At 38.7% G+C, this 23361-nt stretch overlaps 1 protein-coding gene across 1 annotated transcript; it reads left to right on the top strand.

Moving 5' to 3' along the window:
* Positions 1-3576: 3576 nt before the first annotated feature.
* Positions 3577-19633, top strand: LOC101852619 (dnaJ homolog subfamily A member 3, mitochondrial; the record flags this gene model as incomplete). Its single annotated transcript, XM_013081262.2, is given in 11 exon segments — positions 3577-3722; positions 5586-5669; positions 6948-7056; positions 7446-7582; positions 9364-9516; positions 9839-9986; positions 11537-11601; positions 14014-14142; positions 14691-14806; positions 15455-15552; positions 16811-19633. Coding segments are annotated over 11 exon segments (1460 nt in total), but the record flags the coding sequence as incomplete, so codon positions are not given.
* Between the last annotated feature and the right edge of the window lie 3728 nt (positions 19634-23361).

The raw sequence follows: 23361 nt of genomic DNA, 5'->3' as shown, positions 1-23361 counted from the left end.
TTATTTTCCTGAACGTTCGGAGAAATAGTGCTCAGCTTTATTTTCCCGAACGTTCGGAGAAATAGTGCCGGCCTTTTTTATATGCAAATGAGGTAGAGTCGACTCAGAAATTTACTTTTTTTTTTCTTTCTTTGTTTTTTTTTAAAGCCGATCGCATCAGCTTTCCTAATTTTGCGAAGGAACCTCGTCAAAACCATTTGATGTAAAAAATAATTGTGTTTTGGGAATTTTGAAAGGTGATACACTCACACTTAACTCTCAAGTAGGTTTATAAGAACTTTTTTTCACTCATTGGTAACACCAGCTGTTTGGCATAGTGGTTATGCTGCTGGACTACTAATCATGTTTACTTCCCTCACTCACAGGTTCGATTCCCAGCCACGCCACTGATTTTTCTAATCATGTCATATTATTGTGTATGCTTTGAGATGTTAACATGTCACTAATAATACCCATTCCAGGTGAAGAGACAAAGGAAGGCAATAGGAATACAAAGTAACACAAATTGAATTTACTTTCTTTACTTTCTTTATTGCCCAACCAAATACTAAACCCTATCTTTTACATATCCCACTCAAAAGTCCCTTCTTTATTGCGTAGGCTGGGGTGGTCGCTCGTTACGGAAGTCCTTCCAAATTTTTACTCAAAGTGGTTGTGGTACTTTGGTGCTGGAACTGCAACTGTAAGTAATGCAGATGCACTTTTACTCAGGAGCTTAACCAAAGTATTTTTGGATGCTGAGCACATAGAAGGCCCTATACTAGCAATGCCAATCGCCCGCTGCGCCTTGCCTTGTGCCGGAAATCGGCCTCCGCGCGAGGGGTATTTTTTGGGCCGCTCGGAATCAGAAGTGACTCTCTTCTAAGTTTAGTTACGGGAAAACTCCTGGACGAAAATAAATGAAACTCGGCAACCAACCAGAGGAAAGGTTAAACTAACGACATGCCAGCGTACAATCCCGAACGATTACTAGAACCGGAGATATTGCCGTGTTTGTGAGAATTTCCTCTGCGGTTCGAAAACTAAGCGGAGCTGCGGGTTGATCGCCGACCACACAAGCGCCCCACATGTCTTCTTTATTGCTGTAAAATTTCAGATCTCTGCGTTTAGTAGATTTTCCGTACCAACTTAAAATTACCACCCACCCATTGATAAAACACTAGATCTAGAAACTTAATCGCGCATTCCAAACGCGAGGTGCCGGCATGCAAGAGGCGCGTGATCGCTAGGCGGCATGTGATTGGCTGCCTATAACCAAATGGGTCACCGATGACTACATCGCGGGTTTTCCCGATAGCGCTTTACTGAGTTTTAGAAGGGGTGATCGCGTCGCGGTAAAAACGATGTCACGCAATTCAACAAATTTAACGCAAATATCAGTCTTTAAGATCCAAAGTAATGAAGACAACGAAAAAGTGATAGCAGAACTAGATTTGGCACAAAAAATCACATGGAGATGCCAAGTTTCATTCATATGCTCCAATTCATTACTGACTTATGAACAGTTTTTCCTCAAAATACATCAAAACATGTCCCACATTTTGGCGATTTTTTTCCTATATGAAGGTCCTCCAACATTTTGCAAAAAAAAAATCCCAATAACTTTTTTATTTATCAATGGATTTTTAAAATTTAAAAACCACAGTTCTTAGAATTTACTCTAGTTTCATTTAAGCCCATTTTTAAGCAATTCGGATGAAAATTTAATTTTTCATTGTCATTGCTACCTATACTATTATCCGGTGCTTTTTCGGTAGTGCCCACCCCCCTTATTTGAGCCTGACCTAGATCTAGATACATCTAGATCTAGATCTATACGTTTGATTCGCGGTGAGCTAAGATATCAAACCTAACAACAGCAAAACATTAAATTGTGGTAAAATTCAGGGGGGCAGAAATCCCCCTTCCTATTTTTGTTAGCCCCCCTGAAACCCCCGTACTCTTGGGGCCAAATCCCATGAATAACAATTGCGGGGTGGGTACTACCGAAAAGCGCCTACTATTATCCTGTAGGCCACCTCTATTCTCACCCTGGGTGAGAATAGCGCAGGCGAGTCTTTTGGCTCTATTCTCACCCGGTGTGCGTTCACTGTTATAGCCTAGATCTAGGCCAACCAATTTTGCATTCACCCTAAACCACAGAATTCTACACTGTGATAACAGAAAAATTGTAGAATTCTGTGCCGTGAACAAACGTTTCATTACTACTGTTAGCCTACTAAAAGCGTACAATTTTGTCTGTGGGCAGTGGAGAGAGAGAGAGAGGAGTAGCGCGAGAACTTCCGGGCAACAGACGACCAAATTAATTTACTTTTGTGTTTTAACATCATTTTAAAACTTTGTTTTGGTCAATTTGATCGTCCACACCGATAGACAGTATTCAGAAGGCCACCTGTATTCTCACCTGTCCATCCGGCTATCAGAACTTCCAACAGTGAGAGGTAGATTAAAGCTTGATATACATAGACACTTCCATCTTTGGTTCCTTGCAGTTGGCTATACTTAGATGTAGTCACGTGATTGGAGGGGTATCCTGGTCTGACGTCTTAACAAGATGGACGCCTTACCTAAAAATAGTTTGCGTCGTTCTACATTTTATGACATCTAGCCGCACTTAGATAGATATCTAGGTTAGGCCCTATTGACCGAAACCTGTTGAGTACACAGATCTCATTAGATCAAGATCTATAATCATTCTGTTTCTGTCAGTAAGACACCCTTTGGTTTCGTTTGAAACACAAATAATCAAGAGATCTAGATGTAAGCCTACTTTAAGTAGGCCCTATTGCCCCCAAAAAAATTTCCGAAGTAATTATTTCTTAGAACGTTAGGGAAAGTAAAGCTGAACTCTGTTTCTCCGAACGGTTTCCGATCTTGAGATTTTTTGGGTTATTTGCGAGATTTAAGCGTCATCCTTTCATTCTGCGAGGACTGGGAAGAAGCATTTTTTGCATCAAATTCAATTTCTAGAGCTAGAGATTTTTAAATGTCTGAATATTCAGATACTTTAGTTTTGGTTTGGGCAACACACAGAATTCTACATACAGTGCAACGTTCCTGCACTTTACTTCATTTTAAAATACCTTCAAAAGGTTCTGCGAGAAAACAAGACTGCTCGACCTTGGCAGTATACTATTTTGCATTTAGTCACCCAGCAAAAACTAATATCCTTCATGTAAAAAAAAAAATGGACTGGACTACTAACTTACTAAGTTTTGACAATATTTTATGTCTCAGCCTGTGTTCTGTCTTACTGATATACTGGTTGTCATGTTTACTCAGATATGCTCCTTCAGGCTTGATAGCAGTAAACTGAAAAATCAAATTGTTCACAGCTTGAGAAGAATACATCACGAATTTAACGATACAACTCACCTTGCTGACTTCTTTTTACTGTGCAAGTTGTTTGGATAAAGAACTTTGAATCAAATTTACAGTTTTGTGATCAGTCTTGTTCATGATTTGTCTTTTCTGAGAGATAGCTCTGCATTAGCTATTTAGATATTACAATAGCAAGTCTTTTTTAGTTTTACCAGAAGTGAAATAAACCCATATGATTTTTCTTTTGTTTTTCAGCCTTATATCCACAGTTTGGCTCCTGCATTTCACGGTTTAGTGCCAGCTTCCATTCCTCATCCAACCTCAACAAAAAAGACTATTATGATCTTCTGGGGGTGCCAAGAAATGCAGATCAGTCTGCTATTAAGAAAGCATATTACAAGGTATGATGCAGGACAGTAGTATGAGAATTCTCTAAGGATCAGGCATTTAGATATTGTTGCTACTAATTAATTAAGCTAAAAAATTCAAAGTGGAAGATTAATATATATGTGAGACAGCGTGGTGGAATCAGGCTCTTGTCAATTTTTGGGCATGTAGAGTTATTGTTATCATCTTAAAGCTTGTTCAATTGTCTTTATTTGAATGAAAAAAATATCCATTTATCTTGAATACAAGTTGAGATATTTGCGAATGAAGGGGGCGGGGTCACCTGTTTTCAGAGGTAAGATTAGTGAGAAAATGGCCGCCAAAAATTAGTTATTTCCTAAGCTTAAGCGAGTCCATGGTAACTGAAAATTTTCATTTATTGTGCCTTTAATCAACGTTTTTCAGAAAAATCCATACAGAAACGATTTCTTTAATTGGCATGAAAAACAAAAATTTGAAAAAAATCCACAAACCTGTGGAAAAATGCCTGTTTCTTCACTTTGATTATTTTGACGAGAGCCTGATTCCACCTCGCTGCCTCACATATTTTGTTTTTTTAACGTCGGTGAAGTAGAAGTGAACTGATGGGTAATGGGTTAAGGGAGTGTTTATTATGATAAATAACCTTATAACATCCAAGGAAAAAGATGTCATCGACCTATGATACACAGTGGTCTCCGCCTAAGATCCCACCGCTTACGATCCTGGTTCGCTTAAGATCCCGCTGTTTCAAGGAAACAATTTTTACTGCACAAAAATTGCCCCTAAGATTTCACTCTGAAGGTCAACATTCGTCCAAGATCCCGCATTTCAGATCATATTTCGCACAGCCAATCAACCAAAAGTGAAAAGTTGAGATCTTTGAACTGCCCATCGCATCCTAGATAAGCCATTGTCATGAATGTGATCACATAAACGTAAAACTCAATGAAACAGTACAGTGTTTGCCCCAAACGGGATCACACTGAGGTGTGAACTGACCGACGCATTTGTTTGCCCCTAACATCACACTCGCATGTGAGCTCTCCACTTAAACTTACATAACTCGCTGGGTGGGTAGGGCCTACATGCTCGCTCCAGGCGGGATCTCATTGAACTGTGAATTCTTCCCTGACCTTTGCCGCAGTAAATTGTCTCTTTTCTCTCTGAATTTGCAAGACAAACTAAATTTTGATTGGTGTGGTCACTACATAATGGTGCATAACGACAAAGGCGGGGGTACTCAGTCAGAGATGGAAAGCTGATAAATTTTGAGAGATAAGGGTAGGTGAGGAGCAGCTGGATAAGTGTAGAACTAGAGACTAATGATAGGCTAATAAGTGTAAATAGCATTCCTCATACCACTGTGATTGGTCATCAAGGTTGACCACTCTTTGCTCGCCATATGTCATAAACCCACCCACAGGTCACATCAGTTCATTTTAGAGTGGAGGGAGACCCATTTTACTGGCTGTGGGGGCCTTAATACGGGTGACCGTAGATTCTTACCGTGGTCCATCGGCTAAGATCGCGCATTTTCCCTGCTCCCGAGCACCGGGATCTTTGGTGGAAAGTACTGTTATGTGATATTATTATGCTTTGAAAGATCTTTAAATACACGTAATACTTAATTTCCCGTTAAGCTGAGACGTTCTTAGCATTCAGTAAAAGTACTGGCTGGGGAAACAAATTGTAATCGTTGGGAAAAAATTTTCACAGATTCATTCCTGACGACCTCCTAGTGTCGAATTGATTAATAATTTTCTTCACCACTTGCCAAAAGTATCTAGTGTATTTTGACACAGTTCCTTTTACTTTTTGATATGGTTCTTTTGTTTAAGATTTTTGCGTCTTTGTTATGAATGAGTATCTATTTTGTTCTGTATTTGCTTTCACAGTTGGCCAAACAGTTTCACCCTGATATGAACAATAAGGACCCACAAGCAGCTAAAAAGTTTCAAGAGGTTTCAGAAGCCTATGAAGTAAGTTAGTTGTACGTGAATGTGTTGAAAAGACATGAAAGGTTTTTCATTACCTAAGAATTTTTTTCTTTAAAAAAAATGTTTTTCTTTAAATCTGTACTTTTTGTTTTCTTGTGGTTACTTCCGCTGGACTTACTTGCATGAAAATCTTTTAAAATATCCAGGCCTTGTAAGCGTTTTTCATTAAACCTGTGTCTTTTCTTTTAAAAAGGCTTTTTCATTGCAGCTGTCGTTTTTTAAATTCAAATGGGACTGTTGTATTTTTGCTTGGGATGGACTTACAGAAAAATCTTTGTAAATATCACACACAGTTTCATGATGATTTTTTCACACAAGTAGGGTAACTAACAGATCAGGCTTTCGATTTAGGAAATTAAAATGTTTTGTGCCAAAAAGAAGAAAAGGCGTTTTTGTCAGCTTGCGCCAGAGAAATAGCTTCTATATTTGGTTCTAATAATATAATCGAACATTGTCTGTACTGTATTCTTGATATTGATGTTAATAGAAGTTATCCTTGGAACTTACCAGGTTACGTTGAATGTTCTAAAGCACTATGATTTAATCATTGCTTTTCTGGGTCATTTGTGGTTTATTATTTATCTGTTCCAAGGTAGGAATTATTTTGAAATATTTATGTATATTGTAGGGATGGGCAGGTACGGGTACCCAGTACGAGAACTCCCGGTTCTACCGGAGGAGGTGTCAGTACCGGCCCCAGGCCTCCGGTAATGGCCCTGGGAAGGAGCTGACACCAACGGTTTTTTACACGGCCACGGGAAGTGTGCTGTGTGTGTAGGCCTAGGCCTAGCAGCTGTAACTTCAGATGCACAATGCAGCGGGTGACTTTGATACATGACTTCAGATTCAACATTGACAATCAAAAAGGAAGTTTGCTTAAATTTAAATGTGGCATCAAATCAGTTCCCACGCGAGCCACTTTTCTTTTTCTGATATGCTTATTCCGAAAATGAAATCAATTTTTAGCGGCAATAATTATTAAAAAAATTCTGCATGCAAAGTTTAATCCCGCAGGGCGGCAAACTTCAAAGGTATTTTGTGCTACAGTTTGCCTCTCCAATTCTGACTTGGGGGGTGGGGGTGGCGCTGATTGTGGCATTAGACGCGAGATGCACAGTCTGTGACGTCACCTCCTGGTGTCACTCCCAGTACCAGTACTGGCGGTTCGAGAAAGTGCCGACCCTAGGTTTCGCCTGCACCGCCCAGCACTAGTATGTTGGACGAGGGATGTTCTCTATAGCTGTAATTACATTTTCTTAGGTGCTGAGTGATGAAGGCAGAAGGAGAGACTACGATGCTTTTGGAATGGCTGGACAGGGAGCGAGGCAACAGCCAGGAGGGTTCCGGTCACAGCAGCAAGGATTCCATGGTAAATTCACTCGGGTCTTTGAACGGTGTTTCAGTGCTCTGGACACGATACATACTGTCGGCCAGCTGTTCATGTGTACAAAGCCCTACATTTTGAAAGAAAAATATTATTATTTCGTTATTTTAAATCTCATGTCAGAAGAAACTTTACAGTGAAGCTCTATTTTTGAGTCAACAGATTTAAGATGAATTAGGGTGAAAGGTGAGCTCGATTGTCATGTTTTTGCAGTGTTTTATTTCTTCAATTATTTCGTGTATCTTGAATAATCTTTTCTTTCCATATCACTTTTGCGCACAGTAATTTTCTTTTTATTGTAGTGTGCCATGCCATTTTGATGTTTATTAACTTAGGTCACTTAAAATTGTTTTGCTTTGTGTTTTGACCTGCAGGGTTTGAGAACTTTCAGAGTCAAATGGACCCCGAGGAACTGTTCCGAAAAATATTTGGCAGTGCTGGTCTTGGCGGCTTTGGGTTTTCGAACCAGGATTTTGAGGGCTCCATGGATGGTTTTGCTCCTGCTTCAGAGGTAGAGTTGTCATGAGATTATTAATGCTTTGTTTAAAAATTGTACTCTCAGTGCTAAGCCTCTATGTGTTAGATTAAAGAAAGTACTGGTATAAAGATACAGGAGAATAAATCTGGTTTGTTCATTTTGCCATGTCTTTAAGTATGAAATCTTGAGGGATGCTAAGGTGGGTGTCTGTTCCTTCTACTTCTCTTCAGTCTCCATCTGATTACTAAAAAACGTGGCCATTAGCAGTAAACTGATTTGCCTTTATTTAACAATGCCAGTGAAAATTTAATTTTTCACTTTAGCCCTTTTTTATTTGGTACTTGCGAAAGAATTTTCAATTCTAAGAATTATGCTTCTTGAATTTTAAGAATCAGTTCATAAATAAAAAAGTTATGGGGTTGTAAAGGTCGGCAAAATATGGATGACCCACATATAGGAAAATACTCCTAAAAAGTGGACCACGCAGTAGCAGATTCTGTAAGAAAATCGACGATATCTCGGCAACTAATCAGAGTGTGAGAGAGAAACTTGGCTACCCAATGGGATTTTGGGTGTAGAAATCACTTCTGCAGTCAGATTTACTACCCATTTCGTAGTTATTTTGTTATAATTAAAATTTTGGTGAACATATTACGATTTTGCGAAAAGGGGTGTCGGGATGAGTCCATTTTATTTATAGCATCGTATCACAACATGGGATCTTTAAGAATATATGTCGGCAGCGTGACTAAATAATTGCAAAGCTTTTTATGATGACTTTAGACCATGCCAACCATAAAAGATAAGTTAATTCAATCTAGCATGCCGTACAAATATAAATTATTTTTCCCCGTTGAGACGCGAACACCCCGAGACGAGATAACCTCGCCTCGGAATACCCCCATTGCGATGTTACAGGGGAACAGAGAGAAAAACAACTGGATGCACGCGCCCGCCATTGCCCTATTTCAAGTGACCAATGAACAGGCCCAGAATAGTCATGCGGGGATTTGTAGGTCACATACATTTGCCGCGAGAGTGAGGGGGAAATGGCCAGTCTCCGTGCGAAGCCGCTTTGGATAGGGGGGTTTAGTCGTTCATTTATGATCGGATCTAAACAACTACTTGACACAGAACGTTCAAATTTGAGCACACCATAGAGGATAGATAGATCTATTACCATATCGGCGTTGAAATTCAAACTCCTTATAGTTTTTGGTGTACCTGATACGAAAGTGTTCCCGACACCAAAAGTATAGGTTAATTTATGAGTACGAACTTCAACGTCCACATATCATTAGTTTACCCTATTTTCTGATTGGTTGCCGAGTTTCATTCGGATTGGTTCGGAAATAGAGCAGACCGAGGTTGACAAAGTTAGTCACCTACGCTTCGGCCGGGTTCGCAAAATCACCCGCAAACGGGCACCAAATTTTCGCCGCGCCGGAAAGCCCGATTGGCATTGCTACTTTATTACTACTCTTTCACGACATCCTTTTGATTGAGAAGTGACTGATGGTGGAAGCATCACAGAGAGATGCACACTGTTGTGCTGTCATAACACGGTTTTCTCTGGAGGAAGAGACTTTGTCATGAGCTGTCTCATGTCTGTTGATGAGATTTACTAGGGAATATCCCTGCTAAATAAGAGGAGCTCCACTTTTATTTTCCCTCTTTTGTTTCAGTCTGTCTGGCTGTCTTACTTTTTCCCCAACTCCTAAGTGACCATTATTTTGTCGATGTGTTTCTCTTTACTCAAAGCAAACAAAAACAGATTCTTATCAAACTTTTTTTGTTTTTAATTTGTAAACCAGCTGATGATGGACCTGACCTTCCAAGAGGCTGCACGTGGAGTAAACAAAGAGATCACGCTGAATGTCAAAGACACGTGTCCAAAGTGCAATGGCAGTGGTGCTGAGCCGGGAAGCTCCCCTATAAGATGTCCAGCTTGTAACGGAACAGGAATGGTGAGGCTTCAGATTAAAGAGGACTCTTTCTTTGTTGTTTCACATCTGACAGTAAAGACTTTCTCTCTGAATATTTTCAGACTTTTTTGAGTTGAACCCTTTTTAAAAGGACAAAGTTCTAACATGAATTATCAGTTGAAACAAGTGACGTCAAGTTGAAATCTACTGGTAGTCCACAGATAATTCATAACTGGTATGTTTCTAAGTTATACATTTTTTTTGGTCATCAACATCAAGGTAACTGGACTTTATTTTTGTACCGAGGACTGTAAGTAGCTTTCGCTCATTTACGAGATGACACTTCTTCTTTTTTTCTGCATAGGAAACAATTTCCACGGGTCCATTTGTGATGCGGAGTACATGTCGACAGTGCCATGGGAGACGGGTCATCAACAAACATCCCTGCACTGAGTGCAATGGCAAGGGCAAGGTCGTAGCCCGCAAGCGCGTTGTGGTGCCTGTACCGGCAGGTAAGAGCATGCATCACATGTTTCCCTTAGATTGTCAAAGTAATATTGGAGATTTAACTCTTTGCAGGTGCAGGGTTAGAGACAGCTGCATTCGCTGGTGACGCATGAATTTTAGCTTTTTTTAGGGGCAGATAAAAACATTACTTTTAGAGATAGAACAAAGCGTTTTTCTGTTATAAAAACTAGAGCAATAGAATTTTTAAAGTAAAAGCATTATTTAGCTAATAAAAACAATAGCTTTGATGCAGTTTATTGAAGAAAAAGTGGTCCATCAGACCGCCACAAAAACAAACAAAAATTCCTCCACGCATAAGTAGACCTACCTCTTCCTCATCATCTAGATCAGGAGAACCACTGTCTGCTATAGAACTACAAGCTTCACTTTCTAAATTAACAACTACCCCATCTTCCATCACAATTTCAAGCACATGGAAAACCGTTAGACTTCTCCTGGACTCTGCTATTTTATGTTGTACTTTCGATTACTCAATGCACTTATCACTTGAACAAAAACGCTTCGTCAGTTTGACTATAATTAGTCAAAGGTCAAAGTGTTATAAACATATAAAACGGCTAAACTTTTATTTCCCTAGTTGTCAAATTTGTATCACTTAAGATGTGTACCATAGGAATCTTTAAAATTCGTCGGACGCATTTCAACGCGTCGGCAATGCGTTAAAAAATCTACTTAAAATGAGTTGCACAATGCTTTTTTTTAGGTCTTGTTTTTTTTCACCGAAAAAGTTCCTTTGCATATGTGAAAAATCGTTCAGTTAACTGTGGTTAACTTGTTTTCTGTCAACTTTCCATTTAATATTAGTTCTAAAATTATGAGGTTTATTATCACATCTTTGACAAGCATGCCACTTGCGTCGAAAAGTTAACTCAGATTGCATGTTGCTGAGATTAGTCAAGGGTTCTGGAAGTTTGGGGATTGAAAAGTTTTGAGTCTCAACGGATGAAATGTTATCAAATTTTTTCCTTTGGCAAGTTGAACGAAACGTCTCTAATTTTAATCGCGCTATGCCCGTGGTTTCTTGATGGGACTAAAGCTTTTGTGATTTTTAATGTTTTAATTTTTTAATACCTCTATAATCGACTTTGTCAGTTTGGAAAGTTAAATAATCTAGAACCCTCCGGGGCGGTGCTACCGACTGGAGTGTCTTTAGGCCATTCCCAAAGGGGATGACATTAACATTTCAAGTTCTTATGCACAGTAGAATTGTAATTGTAAATGGGCTGATTCATCAATGTCTTGCTCATAACTGTGCCTGAACTGCAACAGGGAACTGCTGCTTTTTCTTTCCTAATCCTTACTATCGTTATTTTTGCCTCTGCTTCTTGTGACCCGCTATTTCCAGGGTGCCTTGATAGTCGAAGCAGACTTTGTGCTTTTGAAGCGAGCGACATGAGCAGAGTAAGTCTGATTCTCTGTAAGAACTTCTCTATTGACATCCAACCCTTGGCGCTTATATGACTTTTTATGCAGTTGCGAGCACCGTAAAACCTCTACCAAAACTTAAAACTAAATCATCCCATTTATTTTGCAGGCGTAGAGAACGGACAGACTGTGCGCATGCCAGTGGGCAGTCAGGAGGTCTTCATAACGTTTAAGGTGAGTTCAGGCCTCTATAGCAAGGGCATTCTGAATGGACTACATGGCGAACATATCCAACATGAATAAATCCCATACTATGCTCTGTTTGTTTTCCTTTGTATTGGTTGTTTTCAACTAGGAGAATTTCATAAAATCTATTTCTTACAGAGCTCCGTTGCTTTAGGTGAAGAACAGAACATTTCTTCTGCATTTTTTAGGAATAATTTTTTTTACTGTAGAGAAGCTGGGTTTTTTTCGTTACTTTTAATTATTTCCATTATTTTCACCGAAATCCTGTAAAAAGAACAGTTAATAATCTCAGCTTTTTTTGTTTTTTGTTCAAACCCATGTGAGTTATGTCTATTGACTCACTGAGCCCTGATCCCGAACGTAGGCAGGGTCGGGTTTTTACATTTTTTTCAAAGAGGACCATTTAATCTAATAATGTGATATAATTCTTTTATGAAGCTTCAGATTAATCATTTTCCTAACTTTTACCCAGTCCGCACGCCGTGTTTTACTATCGTATCCATACGACGTGCCACCACTTTCAACGAGGAAATTTACTTGTTAATCCGGTCTGTAGGCCTTGCATAGCAGTCGGTCAAAATGATTTTTTTGGAAATACTGAAAGTTTCAGAGATCTTCGTACTAGAAGTATTCTAAAATGAGAAGAATACAACCCTTGAGATACAAAATGACCCCAAGGCATATGAATAGGGTTAAATGAAGATTTTTTAAATAACAGGGCTTCCGGTCTTTCGCAAAATTTCCGCAAATTAGCAGAATTCCGCAAATGGAAAAATTTCTGTGAAAATTCGTGCCAAAAAAAATACTTTAAAAAAAATATTTTTAAAAATGCGAAATAAAAAAATGTCCGTTATTACCAATAGTCAACAATAACCAACCCATACCGGAAGTGCTATTTTATTTGAAAGTGTAGAGTGTCTTTCACTTTCACTTTCTAAAGCTCAAGAAGCAGAGCACCAGCTGTGTAAACAAGAGGAAAAAATGATGATTGTGATTCAATAGATCTTGGGCCTGCCAAGAAAAGAAAACTCAAAAGACAGCTTTATTTTTTTTACCAGACTTGTTTATTTGTAAGTTTTGTTGTTGATTTAAGTTGAATAAGCTGTCAAGTTATTTAGATCTAGACTAGAATCTAGAGATATAAGATCTAGATCAAGTCAAGCTGTTATACTATTATTATAAGGATTCTACACCTTATGATGATTATGGTGCAAACCAACACTAGCAGAAAAAGGTTGAACATTAACTGTCAAGTTTGATAGATCTAGTTGTGGATGTACAGTACATGGCTTTGGATTTGGAAATATATGGATTAACACAAGCAGAAAATTATGTAGGCCTATGCAAAGTATGTTTTTTTTCTCACTTATTTTCTGTCAAATTTAGGCTTGAATAGCCAGAAATGGCATACTTAGGATGCCTTGAAACCAAAAATTCTCAAACATAAAGGGGACGCTGTCCCCCTTCAACCCCCTGCCAGGGCTCCGAAAATCTTTGAAAAATGACATCAGCTGCTGGAAAAGCTCTAAAATAAGGAAGTATTTAGATGAAAAACTACTTTCACTGTGGTGGCCCTGTAGAGGCCTAAAATTATGTTATTCTTCTTCCCTTGTTGTCATTAACACCCCCCCCCCCCAAACCCAGATCTAGGGGTGTTAGAGAGCTTTGCAAGCTAGTATCGTACTAAAAAAAGGTAATTGGAAAATATGGAGATCTAGATCTAGTCCTCATATTTTTGTTACAATAATTTATTTTTGATGTTGTTTTCTGAAACGAGAAATATTTTCCAAAGTTTGAAAATTGTGGGGTACTTACCGTACTTTAATAATATGTGGGGAAAAAAGTTTCAAAGATAATTTAAGAAATGTAGTATAAAGAGGAGGAATGTATCATTACATAAGCCAAAAAATTAAGTCAAAAGCTCTATTTTTACATTCCTGAAAATTGTTTGAAAAGTGTGAAAATTGCCTGTATTGGGGACTGGCCAGAGTTCAGTGAGTTGAAATAGTTCAATGTCTTTCTGTTTGCAAATACAACTTGGTAAATTTGTTACAGCTACTGTGCTCCCTCTAGGGGTCATGGTCAGGCTGGTCTTTCTTTTCCTCTGGTAGCTGTCTTTTGATAAAGTCTAAGCATCTTTCTTTGCAACTGGATCATTTTGTGGGTGGTTGGTGGGTGCACTGGTGTGGTTTGCTTCTTCTTTCCTATCAAACGTCTATAGTCTTCATCTCCCCTTCTTCTTTTTTTATGTTTGTTTCTCTCTTGTAACACCTCTAATCTTCTGGAGCTCATATGACCTTATGCAGTTGCGAGCGCCGTAAAACCTCTACTAAAACTATACCTAAGAAAAACTGGATTGTATATACTGGTTCTGACATTGGAAATATTCTATTCCTCCAGGTTGCCAAGAGTCGGATATTTCGCAGGGAGGGAGCCGATGTTCACAGTGATGTTACTATCAGCTTGGGTCAGGCCATCCTCGGAGGCTCCATAAGAATACCTGGTATCTACGACGACATACTCTTAAGTGTAAGTTCTCTGCTCTGTGACCTGCAAGTGGGTTGTTCGTTTAAAAAAAATGCTTTTATGGAGGTTTTCAGTTGCATATTTGATGTTGTTCACATCTCATATTTTTCTCAACATTGACACTGTCATAATGTGTTTGGAGGTTTCATGAACTGTTCTACACTTTCCTGTGTGCATCTTGTCTTCTCATCAGCATTTTGTCTTGATGTAATCCTGCAGCGGGTGGTTGGAGGGCACCACTGGTAGGTCCTACTTCTGCTCGTTCCCATTGTTGTTTCTGTCTATCTGTCTTGCTTCTTCCCTGCACTCTGTGACTGTTATTCATCTAAAAACAAAAGGTTATACCTTAGGAAGGAAAAGATGCTTTTAGATTACATCTATCTGAAACCACTGCAGTTGTGAGGCTCTTCCTGTGCCATTATGGCCCTCTGTAAGCATCACTAGCCACGATGCATACAGCTAATAGAGACAAGTTTTTCCTGGTTACAAATGTGCAAGGTTTGTTTTGTTTTATTAAAAGTCTGTGTTTTTGCTTTTTTTTATTTTGTTAGATTCCTGAAGGCACTTCCTCACACGCTCGCATTCGCCTGGCTAGCAAAGGAATCAGTCGAGTGAACAGCTATGGTTATGGAGATCATTACGTTCACGTCAAGATTAAAGTGCCTGTGTAAGTATATTAACTGAGGGTGAAACTTTAAAAAGAACAATTTAAAGTTCTTGAAACCCGGGGTGTTTTTCCTTTGCTTAATTAACTTCGAACGCTTATGGTCCTTCCCTCTATTTGTGTGATGGCAATATGATGTTTTGTTCAGTTTACCATTCAGAGTATGGAGTTATGGTTATGCGTTTCGCAGCTGCATGCTGAAGATATGAGTTTTCCTCAAGTCGGGAAGTTGTTTTATTTGAATAATTATGTCTGCGAGGATATTGTATCCTTTTCAGCCTTGGTTGGCCAGGATCGGTAGGGCCAATGCATTCTATCCCTAAATGATCTAAATTGTGTTGAAGCATGTCTTCGTCTAGTGATTGGCTGGTTTCCGAAAGATTATTTTTCTTTAGTTCAGTAGTTCCAGAACCAGATCAAATTTACAGGGAAAATCTTAAAGTTGAGGGAAAAAGTGTTATAAACATGTAGAATTGTGATGCACCATTATGCTAACACCAGTTCTGATGGTTATTTTGTAAAAGTATCCCTTCTACAGGTATGAAGAATTTGAGATGTTAGACTTGGATTGAGTCACTGAGGTATTGTTGAAGTTTGAAGCACCCTGGGACAACTGAAGAGTAATAATTATTGCCATGTCTCTCTGAACAGGAAATTGACGGATGACCAAAAGTTGCTGGTCCAGGCCTTTGCTGAGTTAGAAAAAGGGACAGAGGGAACCATCAATGGAATGGCGCAGACTAAAGAAGGTTTGTAAATTTAGAACGTGGACAGATTTGGTTGGTTTTAAGGTTAAGCTTATGTAAAGATTCTATGGTAGGTGGTGAGATTGTGTGTGTGTTATGGTCCTCATCTTCTGGGCTCTTGTGTTCTTGATTATGTTCAGGGAATGCTGTACTGAGCTAGATATTAATCTGAGTGAGAGTGGCATTGTAAATATTTTGACATAGGATATCTCGTCCAACTTTGCATTTGCAGTTTATTTTAAATTTGAAGTGAAATAAATCGAGAAGAAAATTGGGACTCTGTTATTGTTTCATAAGTAGTGTTGTAGATGGATATATGGCTTGCCATAGCGATTAAGGCACTTTTGCTGCTTGAGTTAAAGAAAATATGTTTGAAGTATTTTATTCATCAAGTCAGTATTGTTTTGAGTATAAAAAAAAGAGTTAGTATATTGGCCTCAAAATGCTTGATTACTGCCGATGTTGTAACAGATAATGAATGTGATGTTGAAATGCCTCACCTTCATAATATATGCAGCTTATACATACAGCGTAGGGTATTGTCAGGACAGACATAAATAAGGAATTAAAAAACAAAACAAGAAAACCCCCAGCAAACCCACAAGAAATTACTAAGGCTCAGCAAAGAGCCAAGATTTATAACAAAGGCTTTTCCTTTGTGAAAGTTTCCCCCTTATTAGCCAGTAGCCACCCACATAACCTGAGACCGTCCCGTTATGTATTTTCAGGTGGGAAGGACTCCGGGGAGCGAGTGATGGGGGAGACTGTGCCAGACGAAGAGGAGGAGGGATTTTTCTCCAGGATGAAACGCAAAATTTTTGGCTAAACCACAGAGTAGGAATAATTGCTTTGGCATAAGATTATTTATAGAACTCTCTGTCAGTCACTTTTTGCGAGGCGTATGACTGTTAATCTCCAGACTTGAAAGGACAGCCCCTTATCTTTGTCAGGAAGAAGTTGCTTTGATAGCATTTTGAGGTCATTAAAATCCCCACTAGTTATGGACTCAAAAAAAAAGAACTAGTACTCATTTTTACAAAAGTCCCATATTCTTTGAAATTGATCTAGATTTTAGATATGCTCCCAACACATGGTAACGTAGGAGTTTGCATAATGAGTAAATTCAGAGGGCTACATTTAGTTGATGATTCAGTTGTAATGTTTTAATGGGATAGTGGAGGATATTGCCAAGGAAGTTGAAGTTTGTATTACATTTACTTGGGTTGGTGTGTATTCTATGTGGTTACTATTTTAACAACAGGGTTACGAGCCATTGACGATCCGAGTGGAAAATTGAAGAACATCAGAGAAGCCCTTGCCTCGGCCAAACCAGCTCCATCGATCGAACTGCCCGCTCCAGAAGAACCTGTGTTGGCTGAAGCTCCTGCTGCGTCCGGGGAATCATCCGCTGCGTCTGGGGAATCATCCACTGCATCTGGGGAATCGTCCGCTGCGTCTGGGGAATCGCCTGCTGGATCTGTGTCTGAGGATTCGGATTCTGATGATAACAATCACGCAGTGGGCAAAAGTACGTGAGGTTCTCCGTCCGGCTCTGCTGATTGGAGATGGTATCATACGCTGGAGCAGGGACATTGGCATTTTTCATTCACCGGTTTCCTTTTACAATCATAAAGAAATGACATGAGACATATTTGCGCATAGTGTGGTCTAAGTTCAACTTCCCAGTTTCTTTTGGCTGTGGCATGTGTTCAACTTTTGTCAAGTTTTTTTTCCCACTGAACTGTTTAATATATTGCTCGGAGATAAATAGATCAGATCAGCACAACTGGATCATTTGAATATGGTGCATTTTCTTTTACAGTTGAGAAAGCATGATTGTCTGTATATGCCATCCAATAATGTGATAACTCATACTTTGAGATATTTTTATTGTTGTTCTGATTGTACTCGCATTTTATGCCTGCCTTAAGATTTCACACCGTGTAATGTTGTCCCTGAAAAAATAATTAATTAAACGGGAGTTACAGTGAATGGAATATTTGTGCCTACTTGGGTGTGACATTTTGTTTTGCCATAAAAAAAAGGCAAACATTATGTTTGTGTATTGTTTGTGCATGTGTGCGTATGTGTTTTGGGGAAAAAGAGACAGACAGACAGACAAAGGAAAATCCTGTTGGATTACCGTGTGTGTGTGTGTTCTTTTTCTTTCTTAAGTTCTAAGGAAGGGAACCAGGCTTTTATTTGGACTGTTTTCACTTGAGATAGGAATATTAGAATGGTTTTCTATCCTTCAAAGAGTCTATAGATTGTTACTAAGCACTTGATGAAGCCATGAGTTTTGTTTCATTTGCCAGCCAAAAAGTTGACAGAATTGGTGGTGGTTTGATGTCATAGATTCGGTTGCTTTGAGCGACGTGGACCTGTTTCTGTGACACAGTAAAAAGTTAAAATGTGGGTGGTTAGTGGGTGCTCTGGTGTGGTTTGCTCCTTCTTTCCTATCAAACTTCTGTCGTCTTTATCTCTCCTTCTCCTTTTGTGTGTTTTTTTTACACTCTTGTAACACCTCTAATCTTCAGCACTTACATAACCACAAAATGTTGCAAGTGCTGTAAAACTCTTCCTAAAACTAAAAAGTAAGAATCATTTTTAACTCATAGAAAGTCTCTTACAAAGCTTGGTGACCAGTGAGAGGTAAATAGATACAATAAAATGAAGTGGTATCTACCGTTATTCTCAAAGAAGATGTAAAATTCTGCAGAAATATTTAAGATTTAAAGTCTGCCACTGTTCAATTGTACTATTAGTATACATTATGTGTGTGTATTTATTTACATATATGTATAAAAATTATGAATGATTTTGTCTTCCCCATTCTACATTTGACCTTCATTCATTGATATGCTTTCATGCAGTCCAAAAAAAAATCAAATTGTTTCTATTATCTTGTTGTGCTCAGGTGTTGGCACTGAAAAAGATCAGTGCCAATATCCTAGTCCCAGTGTAAGTTGAATCAATTTCATGGTAATTGTATGGTCATATTTTTTTATATTTTTTTTTTAAAAAATAGTATAACTGGGGTTATCAGACTATATCTTTGGTGTGGGCCAGATAGGCTACATGCTGGGAAAAACAGTTTGGAAAATATGTTTGTACTTTTGATCTTTTGTTGCTTTGTGATTCCTATCATAGTATGGTCATGTGAAGGGCACTTGGGTTATTTATTGTTTTTCATTCTCCTTATCAGGTGACATCATGTGGGGCAAGTTTTCACCAGTTATTCATTTTAATTTGGGGAGTTTATTTTTGAATTAATTAACCTTTATTCCTATATAGGCAGAACTCATTTCTTTTTATTCACTTTGTGGAAGCAGAGTTTGAGGTGATGTTCCTTCCTTATTACTTCAGCCTTCCCTCCTTGTAGGGAGCTCTATGCTTTGTAAAAGTAAAGTTGTTCCCGCGTCTGATCCGGAAATTGGGGATTGCATTGTTAGTGAGACAACTTCCTGGGCCTTCGGCATATTGTGGTAGGGTGGCCAGTTCGTTTCCACACAGCCTTTGTACCAAAAGATAAAGTTGTCGAAATAACTGGTGTCTGGATGGAAAGACGGTTCGGCTCATTGTGAGAGAGTGAATAAGGACTATAATTATATATTAAATTTTACTGTAACCATTAGGACTACATCCATCTGCGTCGGTAAATATCTCCACAACTGTTTATGTTAATTTTTAATATTATAGAAACATGTTGAAGAATATTTAAGAAACTTATTTTCCGTACTGTAAATTACACTGTAATGTGTTTTTGTTTTTCTTTCTACATAACACCAGGTTAGCTAATAATACATATTTGGCTAAAAATATCTGTCTTCAGTTTAGTCTAGTTTCCTCCGATGGCTAAAGTTTTTTTCACTGCAATATGTGGGATCTTAACAACCAGGAGCATTCAGAGATAAGCAACTTGTATTTTTTCACAAGAACATAATTTGTTGCCTCTAGTGTAGATTTTTGTACAATACATGTGAATAGATATCCCTTCATTACTTCATTGAATGTGATATCACCCTTTGTGTTTGATGATGCTTTCAGAGCAAGAAGTACCGGAAATAAAGAAATATGAAAAATACTTTTTTTTGTTTGTTTGTTTTCTTTTACTTGCATTGAAAGCTGCCAGTGACTATTTTTCTGCAGGCTTTACTTCCAAAGTAGAGCTGCACCATTGGTCTTGAGAACCCCGGCCCCCAAAGAACACATCACACCTTTGCCTTTATTACTTTATTGATAAAGCTACATTTGTTGTAATAAGTCGTAAAGCTAGAACTGATTACAAAATTGCTCTTCTATGTCACAAACACATAAACAACAAAGCACCACAATATATCGTAAAGTTAAAGAGTCATATATATATGTCACCAAGACGTATTTTGAGATCTGCAGATGAGAATCTCATGAGAGTATCCACTGTTCCTAAAACTTAAATTTGGAATTCCCTTCCAAAAGAAATGGGTCTTTTATTATTAAAAAGAGAGAGTTGAAGAAAAGTCTAAAGACACATCTATTGTTCAACACTATCCTCTGCTTGTAATTTTGTGTGAGAACATATGTGGGTCTGGGAGTTGTGTGTGTGTGAGTGTGTGTGTGTGTGTGTGTGTGTGTGTGTGTGAATCATGGTCTCTAGATTATTGTCAGTGGTGTCCTTACTTGTTTTGGTGTGTGGGTGGTTGGTGGGTACTCTGGTGTGGTTTGCTTCTTCTTTCCCATCTAACATCCATCTTTCTTAGCTATCCTCCTTTTGTTTTTTGTGTTGGTTACTCTCTTGTTACACCTCTAATCTTTGGCATTTAGATGACCTAAAGTAAATTAAGTAAATGTAAAAGCAGCAAATCCTAGTTGTAATCTCATTAGCAAAGGTGAAAAGATCAAACAAGTCCAACAATTTAAATATCTAGGATATATGATAACATCTGATGCCAAATGTTCGATAGAAATAAAAAGGAGAACTACAATGGCTAAGGCTAGTTTCAATAAAATGAGTCCAATCCTGAAAAACAGAAACATCTCAATGAACACCAAAATGAAAGTCCTGAAATGCTGTTTGGTCAACCCTTCTATATATGGCTGTGAGTACTGGACAATCACTAAAGACTGAAAATAAAATAGAAGCAACAGAAATGTGGTTTCTTAGGAGACTGCTAAGAGTATTTTTGGCTAAAACAGCACCTGGACATGGATGGCTGGTGCCTCTATAAATAAATCATTGATGGTCTGGCTAAGAGTATCGTGTAAGGAAAAGAAATCAAATGAGGTAGTGCTTGACTTGATGAAGCCCATGTGGGACGCTCAATGTTAAAAACAATCTGGAAACGACAAATGCAGTTTTTGGGACACCTGAATAGACATAAGGGTCTTGAACATCTAGCTCTCACTGGCAAAATTGAGGGCAAGCCAGGCAGGGGTAGGCCCAGAACAACATACTCAGGGAACCTAAACAAATGGGTAACAGGGAAAGATTAGCGAAACGTAGCTTTTTTGAGAGCCTCCGAGCTAAGGAATGAATGGAAAACCATGATCGCCATTGTCTGTCGCAGATCTGGCTCCGGATGATGAAAGTAAATGTGCTGCAAATACTCTAAAATGCTTACGAAACATTCTTTTGGTGGGTCTCTGTTTTATTTGCTCAGGAATAAAAAAAAGCCTTTTCTAAACTGTTGTGCTTCTATTATATTTGACTGAAGTACACTGAAACCTCGTTGTACCACCAGCCCCGCTTACCGCCGGGTTTTTCCAATGCTTAAAAAGGAACGCCTATATTTGTCCCCGTGGTTTTATGCACCCCACATAATTTAGCAAAATTTGATCATTTTTTGCATAATTTCTGATTATTTTCCTTTATCATTCTTTGTTAACATTAACAGAATGGCATAATTTCATTTTTCTTGCGTAAAACGACGGGGACAGCTATATATATTACAGTATTTTGGCGTTCAAACCGCCTTTCACCAACTGAGTTTTATGGTCCAAATTTAACAAAAGCAAATTTACCCGGCCATATCTGGTGACCACCAGCAAACTGACTGCCAGAAGTACACCCTGCTCGCAACACCCATTGATTAGCTACTTGATAATCTTTCTCCCATGAGAAAGACACAGGAATAGGGAGAGAGAAGACTCTCGGTTCTGAATACATGTACAGTGCTTGTTCATCACCAAGAAAAAGACACGTTTCAAATACAAATTGCGCTGCAGAATCCTGTTCCTTTACGTTTGGCATTTGGGGCTATACAACAAAGGAAGGAAGCTCTCATGGTCCAGAGGTTACGCCGTTCACCTCTAATCCAACAGCTCCCAGGTTACAAACCTAACAGCGATGGAAAACTTTCTTCTCGAATATTTTCTCCTTTCATGCTCTCTTACCATATTCTGTCGTCTGCTTTCGTCTTCTCCTTCTATCCCTTTCCCTCCACCTCTGAGCTCACGACTCTTTCTACAGCCTTTCTACTGCTTGGCTCCTTCTTACTGTTGTCTTTCAACTACACCCCTGACCTCATGGTAGGTAAGATCTAACACCTTACCTTCTCGGATAATGGTGAAAAATCTTGGAGGTCCCGTGTGCAAGTTGTGCGCGTTAAAGACCCCTTGGTGGTCCCAAAACCTATACAAGTAGGCTTTGGCCGCCACCTGGGCAAAAATTAAAGATTCTTACAAAACTGAAAATGTTTAATGGGTCTCACGGGCTCGTATGACCTTAAGCAGTTGCGAGCGCCGTAAAACACACACCAAAACAAAACAGAAGAGGAACCCCGTTGAACCGCCAGCTCCCAGCTCCGCTGTTCTGCAAACTTCAGGCCTGTCCACAGGGTGGCGGTAACAGGGTTTTATAGTACAGTTGACTACAAATGTGCTGAACTCGCCTGAGTTGACCCTTTTCTTGGGTCCAAGCACAGGTCTTAATGGTTAAGTTAAAACTTCGAATGAGCTGATCTTTTTTCACTCCCCCACGACATCAAATCATTTCATCCGTTGTCGACTGCAAGTCATTTTTCTTTCTCTTATACTTATTGTATCTAAGAGCTATGTAGTTTTCAGTTCAAATTCTCTCAGAATCAAGACATTTGTTCTTTATTTATAGCACCTTTAGTAGCTTTCCATAGCATTTTAGTTGTAATCAATCTTTTTGTTAGTCTAGCTTTATATCAATGACTCACATCAATAGGCAGCCAGTTGAAAGTTAGTTGGTGATCTGGTAAGGTTTGCTCCTTTCCTATTAATCATCTGTTGTCTTTATCCCTCCTCCTTTTCTTAGTACCGGTATCTTTCCAGGTTGGGAACACCTCAACTAATCTTCAGCGTTTATATGACCTATTTGAGTTGAAAGTACCATAAAACTTTTACTAAAACTACAAAATAGGCAACTGTGGGGAATATCAATGCTCATGAAAAGAAAAATTCATTTGTACTTTGCTTACGATTTTTCAGTTGACTTAATGTTTCCCTGTTGCAAAAAATATTTTTATTTAAGTTTAAGCCCAAATATCCATTTTTTCCCCCAACATTTTCCACCGATTTATTTCCACTAGTTCTCTTTTAGCTAGTAGCTAGTAGCTAGTAGTTGACAAACAAAAGCTTGCTTTGCAAAATCTTCTGAAAGGGAAAATCTCTCGGCGTGAAGAACACACAAATTTGATTTCCAGTCAAGAGAATTTTTATCGAGTATCTGGTCTTTCTGCTGGGTTGTTGTATCCCTCTCAGCCCGCCAAGTTTGGCCCTGAGACAGGCAGGATTGAAAACCAGATCCTGACTGAATGATCTAAATTGTGTCGATGGGAGACTTAATATTAAAAACACCTTAAAAAA

The sequence above is a fragment of the Aplysia californica genome, unplaced genomic scaffold (genome assembly GCF_000002075.1).
Source record: "Aplysia californica isolate F4 #8 unplaced genomic scaffold, AplCal3.0 scaffold00122, whole genome shotgun sequence".
In the NCBI taxonomy this organism is placed as follows: Eukaryota; Metazoa; Mollusca; class Gastropoda; order Aplysiida; family Aplysiidae; genus Aplysia; species Aplysia californica.
The sequence above is the reverse complement of the archived record's forward strand: the minus strand, read 5'-3'. Positions and strand labels throughout refer to the sequence as shown.